Source organism: Anolis carolinensis, unplaced genomic scaffold (genome assembly GCF_035594765.1).
Source record: "Anolis carolinensis isolate JA03-04 unplaced genomic scaffold, rAnoCar3.1.pri scaffold_39, whole genome shotgun sequence".
NCBI classification, from domain to species: domain Eukaryota; kingdom Metazoa; phylum Chordata; class Lepidosauria; order Squamata; family Dactyloidae; genus Anolis; species Anolis carolinensis.
The window spans coordinates 151,322-163,205 of record NW_026943848.1 but is presented as its reverse complement, the minus strand read 5'-3'; the positions used below and the strand labels follow the sequence as shown (position 1 = coordinate 163,205).

Genomic DNA, 11,884 nt, shown 5'->3' with positions numbered 1-11,884 from the left:
AGTGTTGCATCCGCTCTGGCATTTAGTCCGAACCTGAACAACAAAGAGACAACAACAATATTAATAATATATTATTAAAATTAATTATAATATAATATAATATAATATAATATAATATAATGGCTCCCAGTTCAAGGCCATGAGTGTTGCATCCGCTCCGGGTTTTAGTCTGAACTTGATCAACAAAGAGACAACAACAATAATAATATATTATTATAATTAATTATAAATATAATATAAAATAATGGCTCCCAGTTCAAGGCCATGAGTGTTGCATCCGCTCCGGGGTTTTAGTCTGAACTTGATCAACAAAGAGACAACAACAATATTAATAATATATTATTATAATTATTATAATTAATTATAATATAATATAATGGCTCCCAGATCAAAGCCCTGAGTGTCACATCCGCTCCGGGGTTTTAGTCCGAACTTGATCAACAAAGAGATAACAACAATATATTATTATTATTATTATTATTAGTAGTAGTAGTAGTAGTAGTATAAATAATTATAATATAATATAATATAATGTAATGGCTCACAGGTCAAGGCCATGAGTGTTGCATCCGCTCCGGGGTTTAGTCTGAACTTGAACAACAAAGAGACAACAATAATAATATATTATTAAAATTAATTATAATATAATATAATATAATATAATATAATATAATATAATGGCTCACAGTTCAAGGCCATGAATGTTGCATCCGCTCCGGGGTTTTAGTCTGAACTTGAACAACAAAGAGACAACAAGAACAACAATTTATTATTATTATTATTATTATTATTATTATTATTAATAATAATAATAATAATAATAATAATAATAATATAATGACTCCCAGGCCAAAGCCGTGAGTGTCACATCCGCTCCAGGTTTTTAGTCCGAACTTGAACAACAAAGAGACAACAATAATAATAATAATATATAATTATAATTATAATATAATATAATACAATGTTAGTGCAATCAATGACTTCCAGGTCAAGACGAGTGTCACATCTGACTCCTGGTTTTAGTCCAAACTTGAACAACAGAGACAGCAACAACAACAACAACAACAACAACAACAACAACAACAATAATAATATTATTATTATTATTATTATTATTATTATTATTATTAATTATAATATAATATAAAGATGCTAGCAAAACCCATGGCTCCCAGGTCAAGGCCATGAGTGTTGCATCCGTTCCGGGTTTGAGTCTGAACTTGAACAGCAAAGAGACAGCAACAACAATATATTATTATTATTATTATTATTATTATTATTATTATTATTATTATTATTTAATATAATATAAAGATGCTAGCAAAACCCATGATTCCCAGGTCAAGGCCATGAGTGTTGCATCCGTTCCGGGTTTGAGTCTGAACTTGAACAGCAAAGAGACAGCAACAACAATATATTATTATTATTATTATTATTATTATTATTATTATTATTATTATTATTTAATATAATATAATATAAAGATGCTAGCAAAACCCATGATTCCCAGGTCAAGGCCATGAGTGTTGCATCCGTTCCGGGTTTGAGTCTGAACTTGAACAGCAAAGAGACAGCAACAACAATATATTATTATTATTATTATTATTATTATTATTATTATTATTATTATTAAATATAATGATGTGATATATATAAAATATAATATAATGATGCTAGTGCAACTGGTGGCTCCCAGGTCAAGGCCATGAAACAACAATATATTATTATTATTATTATTATTATTATTATTATTATTATTATTAAACATAATGATGTGATATATATAAAATATAATATCATGATGCTAGTGCAACTGGTGGCTCCCAGGTCAAGGCCATGAAACAACAATATATTATTATTATTATTATTATTATTATTATTATTATTATTAAACATAATGATGTGATATATATAAAATATAATATCATGATGCTAGTGCAACTGGTGGCTCCCAGGTCAAGGCCATGAAACAACAATATATTATTATTATTATTATTATTATTATTATTATTATTATTATTATTATTATTAAACATAATGATGTGATATATATAAAATATAATATAATGATGCTAGTGCAACTGGTGGCTCCCAGGTCAAGGCCATGAAACAACAATATATTATTATTATTATTATTATTATTATTATTAAACATAATGATGTGATATATATAAAATATAATATAATAATGCTAGTGCAACTGGTGGCTCCCAGGTCAAGGCCATGAGTGTTGGGTTTGAGTCTGAACTTGGAACAAGAAAGAGTCTGAGAGCGGAATCTGGGGCCGAGTCTTTGCGGGAAATGTCTCTGGTGTGGCTTCGCATGATGAGAAAACGCCCACGGCTTGACGTACGTTCAGAGGGATTTCCCTCCTGAATCAGATAAGCCTCGCTTCTCACGCCTTCCTGTGCAAAAAAGGCCAACACCGGGGCGGGCTGGCCATCTGCCGGGAAGGCTTTGAGTGTGCCTTCGTTTCCAGACGAGAGGGGCCGGACTAGATGACCTTCGGGGGTCCCTTCCAGCGGAGTATTGCGACCCTCTATGAATGGGCTGTCTGCCTGGCCATGGGTTTCAATGTTGGACTCTATGGGCCGGCCATTGCACCCCTCCTTTTTCTCCTTCCTCGTTCAGGTCTTTCTCATGAACGTGGCTTTTAGGTGCCAAAGCGAAGGGTCTCCAGGGACGTCCGAGCGGCCCAAGATGTGCCCTCCAGGTGAGGCGGTCAAGGCAAGGTTCGGACAAGACTAATAATAATAATAATAATAATAATAATAATGCACCTTGGCAAATAGGCAAGAATAATAAGGAACACTGGCACATTGGCATGTGTGCTTATAGTGTTAATATGTGTGTATATAGTGTGTCTATGGATGTATATATATACATATATGCATGTGTGTATATATAGTCTTTGTGTGTATGTATATATATAATACATATATATGTGTGTGTGTCTGCGTATAGTGTCAATATGCATGTATGTATATATGTATATATATATATATGCATGTGTGTATATATAGTGTGTCTATGTATGTATATATATAATACATATATATGTGTGTGTGTGTGTGCGTATAGTGTCAATATGTATGTATATATATATATATGCATGTGTGTATATATAGTGTGTCTATGTATGTATATATATAATACATATGTGTGTGTGTGCGTATAGTGTCAATATGCATGTATATATATATATATATATATATATATATATATGCATGTGTGTATATATAGTGTGTCTATGTATGTATATATATAATACATATATATGTGTGTGTGTCTGCGTATAGTGTCAATATGCATGTATGTATATATATATATATATATGCATGTGTGTATATATAGTGTGTCTATGTATGTATATATATAATACATATATATGTGTGTGTGTCTGCGTATAGTGTCAATATGCATGTATATATATATATATATATATATATATATATATATATACACACATATATGCATGTGTGTATATATAGTGTGTCTATGTGTATATGTATATATATAATACATATATATGTGTGTGCGTATAGTGTCAATATGTATGTATATATATATATACATATATGCATGTGTGTATATATAGTGTCAATATGTATGTATATATATATATATATACATATATGCATGTGTGTATATATATATATAATACATATATATGTGTATGTGTGTGCGTAGTGTCAATATATATATATATATATATATATACATACATACATATATGCATGTGTGTATATATAGTGTCTTTGTGTGTATGTATATATATAATACATATATATGTGTGTGCAGTGTCAATATGTGTGTATATAGTGTGTCTATGTATGTATATATTTATATGCATGTGTGTATATATAGTGTCTGTGTGTATGTATATATATAATACATATATGTGTGTGTGCATGTATAGTGTGTCTGTGTGTGTATACATATTGTGTATATATGTGTGTGTATAGTGTATATACGTGTGTATATAGTCTGTGTGTATATAGTGTGTCTCTGTGTGTGTAAACAGTGTGTATATATTTTTATGTGTCTATATATAGTGTGCGTGTCTATGTGTGTGTATATATATATAGGGTGTGTATATATGGTGCTTATATATATTTATGTATCTATATATATAGTGCGTATATATATGTGTGTATATATAGTGTGTGTATATATTTATTTATTTATGTATCTATATATATAGTGTGTATATGTGCGCACGCATATACGTGTGTATATATATTCATGTGTCTATATATAGTGTGTCTATGTGTGTGTATATATGGTGTGTGTATATATTTATGTATCTATATATAGTGTGTGTGTATATATAGTGTGTATATGTGCACACGCATATACGTGTGTATATATAGTGTGTATATGTGCGCGCGCATATACGTGTGTATAGTGTGTATATGTGCGCGCGCATATACGTGTGTATATATATTTGTGTCTATATATAGTGTCTATGTGTGTGTGTGTATATATCCATATATTATGTGTGTCTGTCTGTCTCTCTATATATAGTGTTTCTATGTTTGTGTATATATAGTGTGTATAAATATTTATGTCTATATATAGTGTGTGGATATATGGTGTGTGTATATATATATTGTGTGTGTATATATCCATATGATGTTATATGTGTGTCTTCTCTGTCTCTCTCTCTCTATATATACTGTGTGTGTGTATGTTTCAGGACAACACCTGTCTCCGCGTTGCACTGAGATCAGCGCCCGCTGCCATTGCCTTCCATGCCGGAACGGGACCTTCCAGGCCAAGCCCAACCTGGAAGACCGCTGCGACGTTTGCTTCCCTTGCCAAGGTAGCCCACAGCCACGTTCAAGGAGGGGTGGGTGGGGTGGAGTGTCCCTTGCCCTCCCCTAAACATGGGTTGTGTGTGTCTCTCTCCCAGAGAATCTGGGCCAGCGCGTGGTGAGGGGCTGCTCGGCCACGCGGGACACGGAGTGTGGGTGCCTCCCCGGTCAGTACAAGGTGGGCGATGGCCTCATCCCGGGCGGAAAGAGCTTCACCTGCAAGCGGTGCCGACAGTGTTCGAAACTCAACCGGCAGACACAACGGAACTGTGAGTCTGTTTCCTTTTCAGCCTTATCGACTTATCAATCCCCACCTCTATATATCTATCAATCATATTTATATTGATCTATCATCTCTGTAATATACTTTTCTTCTTTGTGGTCTCTGTGAAATCGCACCTATGATATTTCCTATATCTTACCTATGCATCTATGTTATTTCTTATCTCTCACATATTGCAATCTGATCTTCTTTGTCGTAGGTTCGGAGGAGGCCAATGCCGAGTGTGGGGAGTGTCGGCCCAGTTTCTGCGATTCTGGAGAGGCGTGCCACCCGTGCCCAAAGTGAGCCCCTCTTTTGTGCTTTCCCCAATGGGACTCGAACCCAGGACTCTCGCCACTCAGTGCTTTTTTTTCATTCTTTTCCCAGGGCGACCCTCAAACCAGAGTCGATCATGAACCCAACCTTCGGGCCAAGTAGGCAAGTACTGTAGTCTCCTTTGCGGTGCGTATGATATCGTGAACATGCCTTTCGGGCTTACTAACGTTCCAACTCAATTCTTATGTTATTAATCAGCCGAAACGGCCCAATACTGCAAGCTTATAGGTCTCCTGACATGTATATAGATAGATGGATAGATAGGGCAAAGCATCTCTATGAATGAAGGGCTCATCCACAGTTCAGACTAAAACCCAGAGCAGATTCGCCACCGTCCTTGACCACATGAGCATGAAAGGATATATATATAGGTGACTATCTGACTATATATCAGCTAGATTAGTAGAGCAAAGCACTCCAATGTGAAGATACAAAGGATCTCTATGAATGAAGGGCTTATTCACAATTCGGACTAAAACCCGGAGCAGATATATCACTGTCCTTGACCACATGAAGATGAAAGGCCAGGTCGGACTATATTTTAGCCCCTATAAACATAATGCATGTGTAATAATATATATTTTTCCTTTCTAGGCAACCTGTTGAAGTGGCAGCCTGTGGCAAGGAGTGCAAATCAGGTACGTTTGGGGTGAATTTGGCCCTATAGTTGAACTCTATGGGGTCCCAGAGTGACAGATGTTTTTCACAATTTGGGTCCTCCTTTTCTGACCAAGTTCAGACTACAACCCGGAGTGGATAGGCCTCCAAAGTTCCTTATTCTCCCTATGGGGGGTAACTTGGATCTCCAAACTTGGTTTCCAAACCCAGTGGTCATCTCTTTGGGGTTCCTGCTCTTTGCGGCCGCAGCGGTGTCCTTGGCCCTCTTCTACAAGCAACGGCGGTGGACCAAGTCCCTTCTGCCCAGTGATGCCGAATCCCGAATGCTCCCAGCGCAGACCAGTTCCGGTGAGTCTCTTAGGGAATGGTCAAACTGGGAGAAGCTTACAACAGCCGAGCAAGGTGGGCCAGATACAGAAATGTGTACTTTTTTGCAGGTGGGCCGACGGTCGCAGAAGTGGCGGTCCCACAAGTGGGCCCCCCACCCTTCCTGCAGGGCCGGTCCCTGTACGCGGTGCTGGAGGCGGTTCCGGCGCGGCGCTGGAAGGAGTTCATGCGTGGCCTGGGCCTGCGGGACGGGGAGATTGAGCGGATCGAACTGGAGCACCCCCAGTTGCGGGAGCAGCAATACCAGATGCTGCGGTGCTGGGCCCAGGAGAGGCCCAGGGCCGACCCAGAAGACCTCTTTGCCGCCCTGGAGGACATGCAGCTGGGGGGCTGCGCACAGGCCCTGCGGGAGGCCCTCCAAGCGCACTAGGGGCCCACCCGGCCCCATAATTCCTCCGAAGGGTGCCTTGTGTGGGTAATGCTCTCCAGGAACCCACAGAGAAGGGTCTCTGGGACTTTTGAAGAACCCCAACGATACAGATACATGACCCAATCATCGTCTGGTTTCCAACCCATAATTGCTGGGTCTCCATCCCATAACAAGTCTCCATTCCATAACTGATGTGTCTCCATCCCATAATGGTTGGGCCTCCATCCCATAGTTGATGGACCTCCATTCCATAAGTCTCCATCCCATAATAACTCTCCATTCCTTAGTTGATGGGTCTCCAACCCATAATTGATGGGCCTCCAACCCAAAACAAGACTCCATCCCTTAGTTAATGGGTTTCTATCCCATAATTGTTGGATCTCCAGCCCTTAGTTGATGGATCTCCATCACACAGTTGATGGGTCTCCATCCCATAACTGTTGAGTTCCCATCTTATAAGGCTCTATCCCGTAAATGTTGGGTCTCCATCCCATACTTGATGGATCTCCATTCCATAATAGATGGATCTCCATCTCATAACTGTTGGGATCCCATCTCATAAGTCTCCATCTCATTATTGTTGGGTCTCCATCCCGTACTTGATGGGTCTCCATCCTACAGTTGATGGGTCTCCATCCCATAACTGTTGGGTTCCCATCTCATAAGGCCCTATCCCATAAATGTTGGGTCTCCATGCCATAGTTGATGGGTCTCCATCCTATAGTTGATGGGTCTCCATCCCATAACTGTTGGGTTCCCATCTCATAAGGCCCTATCCCATAAATGTTGGGTCTCCATGCCATAGTTGATGGGTCTCCATCCCATAACTGATGGGTTTCCATCTCATAAGGCTCTATCCCATAAATGTTGAGTCTCCATCCCATACTTGACGGGTTTCCATCCTATAGTTGATGGGCCTCCATCCCATAAATGATGGTTGTCTATCCCATAACTGTTGGGTTCCCATCTCATAAGTCTCCATCCCATAATTGTCGGCTCTCCATCCCATAAATGATGGGTCTCCATCCTATAGTTGATGGGTCTCCATCCCATAACTGTTAGGTTCCCATCTCATGAAGCTTTATCCCATAAATGTTGGGTTTCTATCCCGTACTTGATAGCTCTCCATCCCATAGTTGATGGGTCTCCATCCCATAGTTGATGGGTCTCCATTCCATAAATGGTGGGCCTCCATCCATGGTGGGCCTCCATCCCATAATAAGTCTCCATCCCATAGTTGATGGGTCTCCATCCCATAAGTGTAGGGTTCCCATCTCATAAGGCTCTATCCCATAATTGTTGGGTCTCCATCCCATACTTGATAGACCTCCACCCTGTACTTGGTGGGTCTCCATCCTATAACTGTTGGGTTCTCATCTCATAAGTCTCCATCCCATAATTGTTGAGTCTCCATCCCGTAGTTGATGGGTCTCCATTCCATAATAGATAGATCTCCATCCCATAAGTGTAGGGTTCCCATCTCATAAGGCTCTATCCCATAAATGATGGGTCTCCATCCTATAGTTGATGGGTCTCCATCCCATGCTTGATGGATCTCCATCTCATAAGGGTCTATCCCATAACTGTTGGGTTTCTATCCCGTACTTGATAGCTCTCCATCCCATAGTAGATGGGTCTCCATTCCATAAATTATGGGCTTCCATCCCATAATAAGTCTCCATCCTATAGTAGATGGGTCTCCATCCCATAACCGTTGGGTTCCCATCTCATAAGTCTCCATCCCATAACTGTTGGGTCTCCATCCTGTGCTTGATAGACCTCCACCCCGTACTTGGTGGATCTCCATCCCATTCCTTCCCCATGGGATCCTGAGGAGAACCACGGTGCTGTCCAAAGACCCACAAGAGAGGGGTCTCTGAATCCTCGTCCTATGGGGTGGACCCCAGTATGGCACCCTAGAGTCCATATCACCCCATATTACCTCCTGAGGGTCCCATAGAGAGATGGTGCTATATCTGGGAACACATCGAGGTCCTCTTGATGGACGGAAGCCGTGTAGACATCTATATGTCACCTTATAATATATATATATATAAATGCTAATAATAAATATAATTTTGCAGAACAATATTTTCCATGCCAGGCGAAGAATTCCATGGTTTTTTTATATATATATATCCTTAATATATATATATTTATATTTATATATATTTTAATAATAGCGTGGTTAAGATAAAACATCCTAGAGACCGTCCGTCCGGAGGCGAGTTCGAGCGCCGTCCCCTCCCCTCAAAAATAATAATGATCGCAAATATATATATATATATAGAAAAAAAATAGAGAAATAAAATACAAATGTCCAACGGCCGCTGGGAGGAACTTCCTCGCTTCCTTTGCAGAAGTTACTTTTGCAGAAAGAGGAAGAAGGGAAGTGGGCGGTGCATCCTATTCTATAGCTATTAAGAGCGTTGCAAGAAATGACGGGAAAATCGGGATCGGCCATAGCAAAGAATGCGGGGTTTCCTTGGGTTCTGAATGGTTGTGAGTGTTGTCATTTTAAATATTGTAATTGTAATACAGTAATTTTAAAATTGGGAAAATTTTTAAAAATTTCAAAAAAATTCCAAAATTTTTCAAAAAAATTTTCAAAAAATTTTGAAATTGGAATTACCTGTAAAATTTCAAGATCGGGATTTTAAAATGATTTTACAAGTGCAAAGAAATTCAAAATGGGAAATTTTTCAATTCTGATGACAATGGAAATAATTTTTTAAAAATTTTCAAAAATTGGAATTTTCCCTAAAATTTCAAGATCGGAATTTGAAAACGATTTTACAATTGCAAAAATTTAAAATTCAAAATGGGAAATTTTCTGTTTTTTTACAATGGAAATAATTTCTCTAAAATTCCAAAACTGGAATTTTTCCAAAAATTTTAAAATGGAAAATCTCAAAAAAAAAAAATTGGATTTTTTTCCCCAAAAAAATATTTTTTTCTCAAAAATTCCAAAGTTGGATTTGGATTTTTTCCCAAAAAATATTTTTTTCTCAAAAATTTCAAAGTTGAATTTTTTTTTTCCAATTAAAAAAAATCGAAACATTTTAGAATCTGGATTTTTTTTTCAGAAGATTTTAAAAATTAAGAAAATTTTCCAAAACTTATTTTTGGGAGATTGGAATTTAAAAATAATTTTACAATTGCAAAAAGATTTTTCAAAACGGGATTATTTTTTTCAAAAAATTTTTACAATTGGAAATTCTCTTAAAAATTTCTAAAATTGGAATTTTTCAATTTTTTTCAAAAAAATGTTTAGGGCGGTGTCATGATCTCTTTTAAAACGGGAATTTTGTCCAAAATTTTTTTACAATTGGAAATTCTCTTAAAAATTTCATAAAATTGGAATTTTTCAATTTTTTTCAAAAAATTTTTTAGGGTGGTGTCATGATCTCTAATCTTTGACATCTCCGGTGGGCTGACAAAGAACAGATGCCAGCCATAAAATGGGCCAGCCATAAACCTCAATTACCCTCTGGTATGTGAGAGCCCCTACATAAATGGGCCAAAGAGAAGGTTCTGGTTCATGACAGGTGGTCACGTCTCTGGACATGAGACCTGGCCTTTGAAAGAGAGAAGCAAAGAAATGGAGAAAGCGGACGAAAGGCGGACGGACGGACGGAGGGGGGGGTGGAGGGGGGGTGGGGGGTCCGGGGTGGTGGTGGGGGGGCCGTGCCCTCAGTGCTTGGCGATGTCCCCCTTCTTGAGGATGACCTGCCTCTGCCAGGGGGCCAGCTTGCTCTCGTCGTAGCCCAGCGTCCTCAGCTTCTCCGACTGAGCCTTCTCCTTGGCCTCCTCCTCACGCCGATGCTTCTCCTGCTCCTGCCTGCAGACAAACAAAGGGGAGAACGACGTCGTTCACCAAGGCCGCCTCCTGCAGCCCTCCCTTTCCCAGGGGCCTTGGGAAACTACAACTCCCAGGACTGAGCAATGACACTTCTTGCATTCCTTCTATAAGGTTGAGGTTAAGGGCCTTGGGAAACTACATCTCCCAGGACTACGGTGACTGTATGTACAGCGCCAAGGCTAAATAGCCCCGGGAAACTACAACTCCCAGGACTGAGCAATGACACTCCTTGCATTCCTTCTATAAGGTTGAGGTTAAGGGCCTTGGGAAACTACATCTCCCAGGACTACGGTGACTGTATGTACAGCGCCAAGGCTAAATAGCCCCGGGAAACTACAACTCCCAGGACTGAGCAATGACACTCCTTGCATTCCTTCTATAAGGTTGAGGTTAAGGGCCTTGGGAAACTACATCTCCCAGGACTACGGTGACTGTATGTACAGCGCCAAGGCTAAATAGCCCCGGGAAACTACAACTCCCAGGACTGAGCAATGACACTCCTTGCATTCCTTCTATAAGGTTGAGGTTAAGGGCCTTGGGAAACTACATCTCCCAGGACTACGGTGACTGTATGTACAGCGCCAAGGCTAAATAGCCCCGGGAAACTACAACTCCCAGGACTGAGCAATGACACTTCTTGCATTCCTTCTATAAGGTTGAGGTTAAGGGCCTTGGGAAACTACATCTCCCAGGACTACGGTGACTGTATGTACAGCGCCAAGGCTAAATAGCCCCGGGAAACTACAACTCCCAGGACTGAGCAATGACACTCCTTGCATTCCTTCTATAAGGTTGAGGTTAAGGGCCTTGGGAAACTACATCTCCCAGGACTACGGTGACTGTATGTACAGCGCCAAGGCTAAATAGCCCCGGGAAACTACAACTCCCAGGACTGAGCAATGACACTTCTTGCATTCCTTCTATAAGGTTGAGGTTAAGGGCCTTGGGAAACTACATCTCCCAGGACTACGGTGACTGTATGTACAGCGCCAAGGCTAAATAGCCCCGGGAAACTACAACTCCCAGGACTGAGCAATGACACTCCTTGCATTCCTTCTATAAGGTTGAGGTTAAGGGCCTTGGGAAACTACATCTCCCAGGACTACGGTGACTGTATGTACAGCGCCAAGGCTAAATAGCCCCGGGAAACTACAACTCCCAGGACTGAGCAATGACACTCCTTGCATTCCTTCTATAAGGTTGAGGTTAAGGGCCTTGGGAAACTACATCTC

At 39.8% G+C, this 11,884-nt stretch overlaps 3 protein-coding genes across 4 annotated transcripts in view; 2 read left to right on the top strand and 1 right to left on the bottom strand.

The window, feature by feature from the left end:
- Positions 1-5,998, top strand: part of LOC134294956 (tumor necrosis factor receptor superfamily member 25-like) — a 12,892-nt gene extending 6,894 nt beyond the window's left edge. Inside the window, exons 2-6 of one of the 2 annotated variants that reach the window (XM_062966897.1) lie at positions 2,632-2,713; positions 4,700-4,825; positions 4,916-5,086; positions 5,300-5,381; positions 5,467-5,998. In XM_062966897.1, the coding sequence (XP_062822967.1) occupies positions 2,632-2,713; positions 4,700-4,825; positions 4,916-5,086; positions 5,300-5,381; positions 5,467-5,530 (525 nt within the window). In that variant the 3' untranslated portion in view covers positions 5,531-5,998. Of the gene's footprint in view, positions 1-2,140; positions 2,714-4,699; positions 4,826-4,915; positions 5,087-5,299; positions 5,382-5,466 lie in introns of those variants that run through there. The other variant, XM_062966896.1, reaches the window with a different exon arrangement.
- A 14-nt stretch (positions 5,999-6,012) lies between these two features.
- Positions 6,013-7,179, top strand: LOC134294958 (tumor necrosis factor receptor superfamily member 25-like). Its single transcript, XM_062966899.1, has 3 exons — positions 6,013-6,053; positions 6,244-6,381; positions 6,471-7,179. The coding sequence occupies exons 2-3, from the start codon at positions 6,357-6,359 to the stop codon at positions 6,788-6,790; spliced, it is 345 nt and encodes a 114-aa protein (XP_062822969.1). The 5' UTR covers positions 6,013-6,053; positions 6,244-6,356; the 3' UTR covers positions 6,791-7,179.
- A 1,718-nt stretch (positions 7,180-8,897) lies between these two features.
- espn (espin) overlaps positions 8,898-11,884 on the bottom strand; it is a gene marked incomplete in the record, with an annotated part of 80,034 nt that continues 77,047 nt past the window's right edge. The window contains 1 exon segment of the mRNA XM_062966894.1: positions 8,898-10,631. Coding sequence (XP_062822964.1) covers positions 10,484-10,631 — 148 coding nt within the window.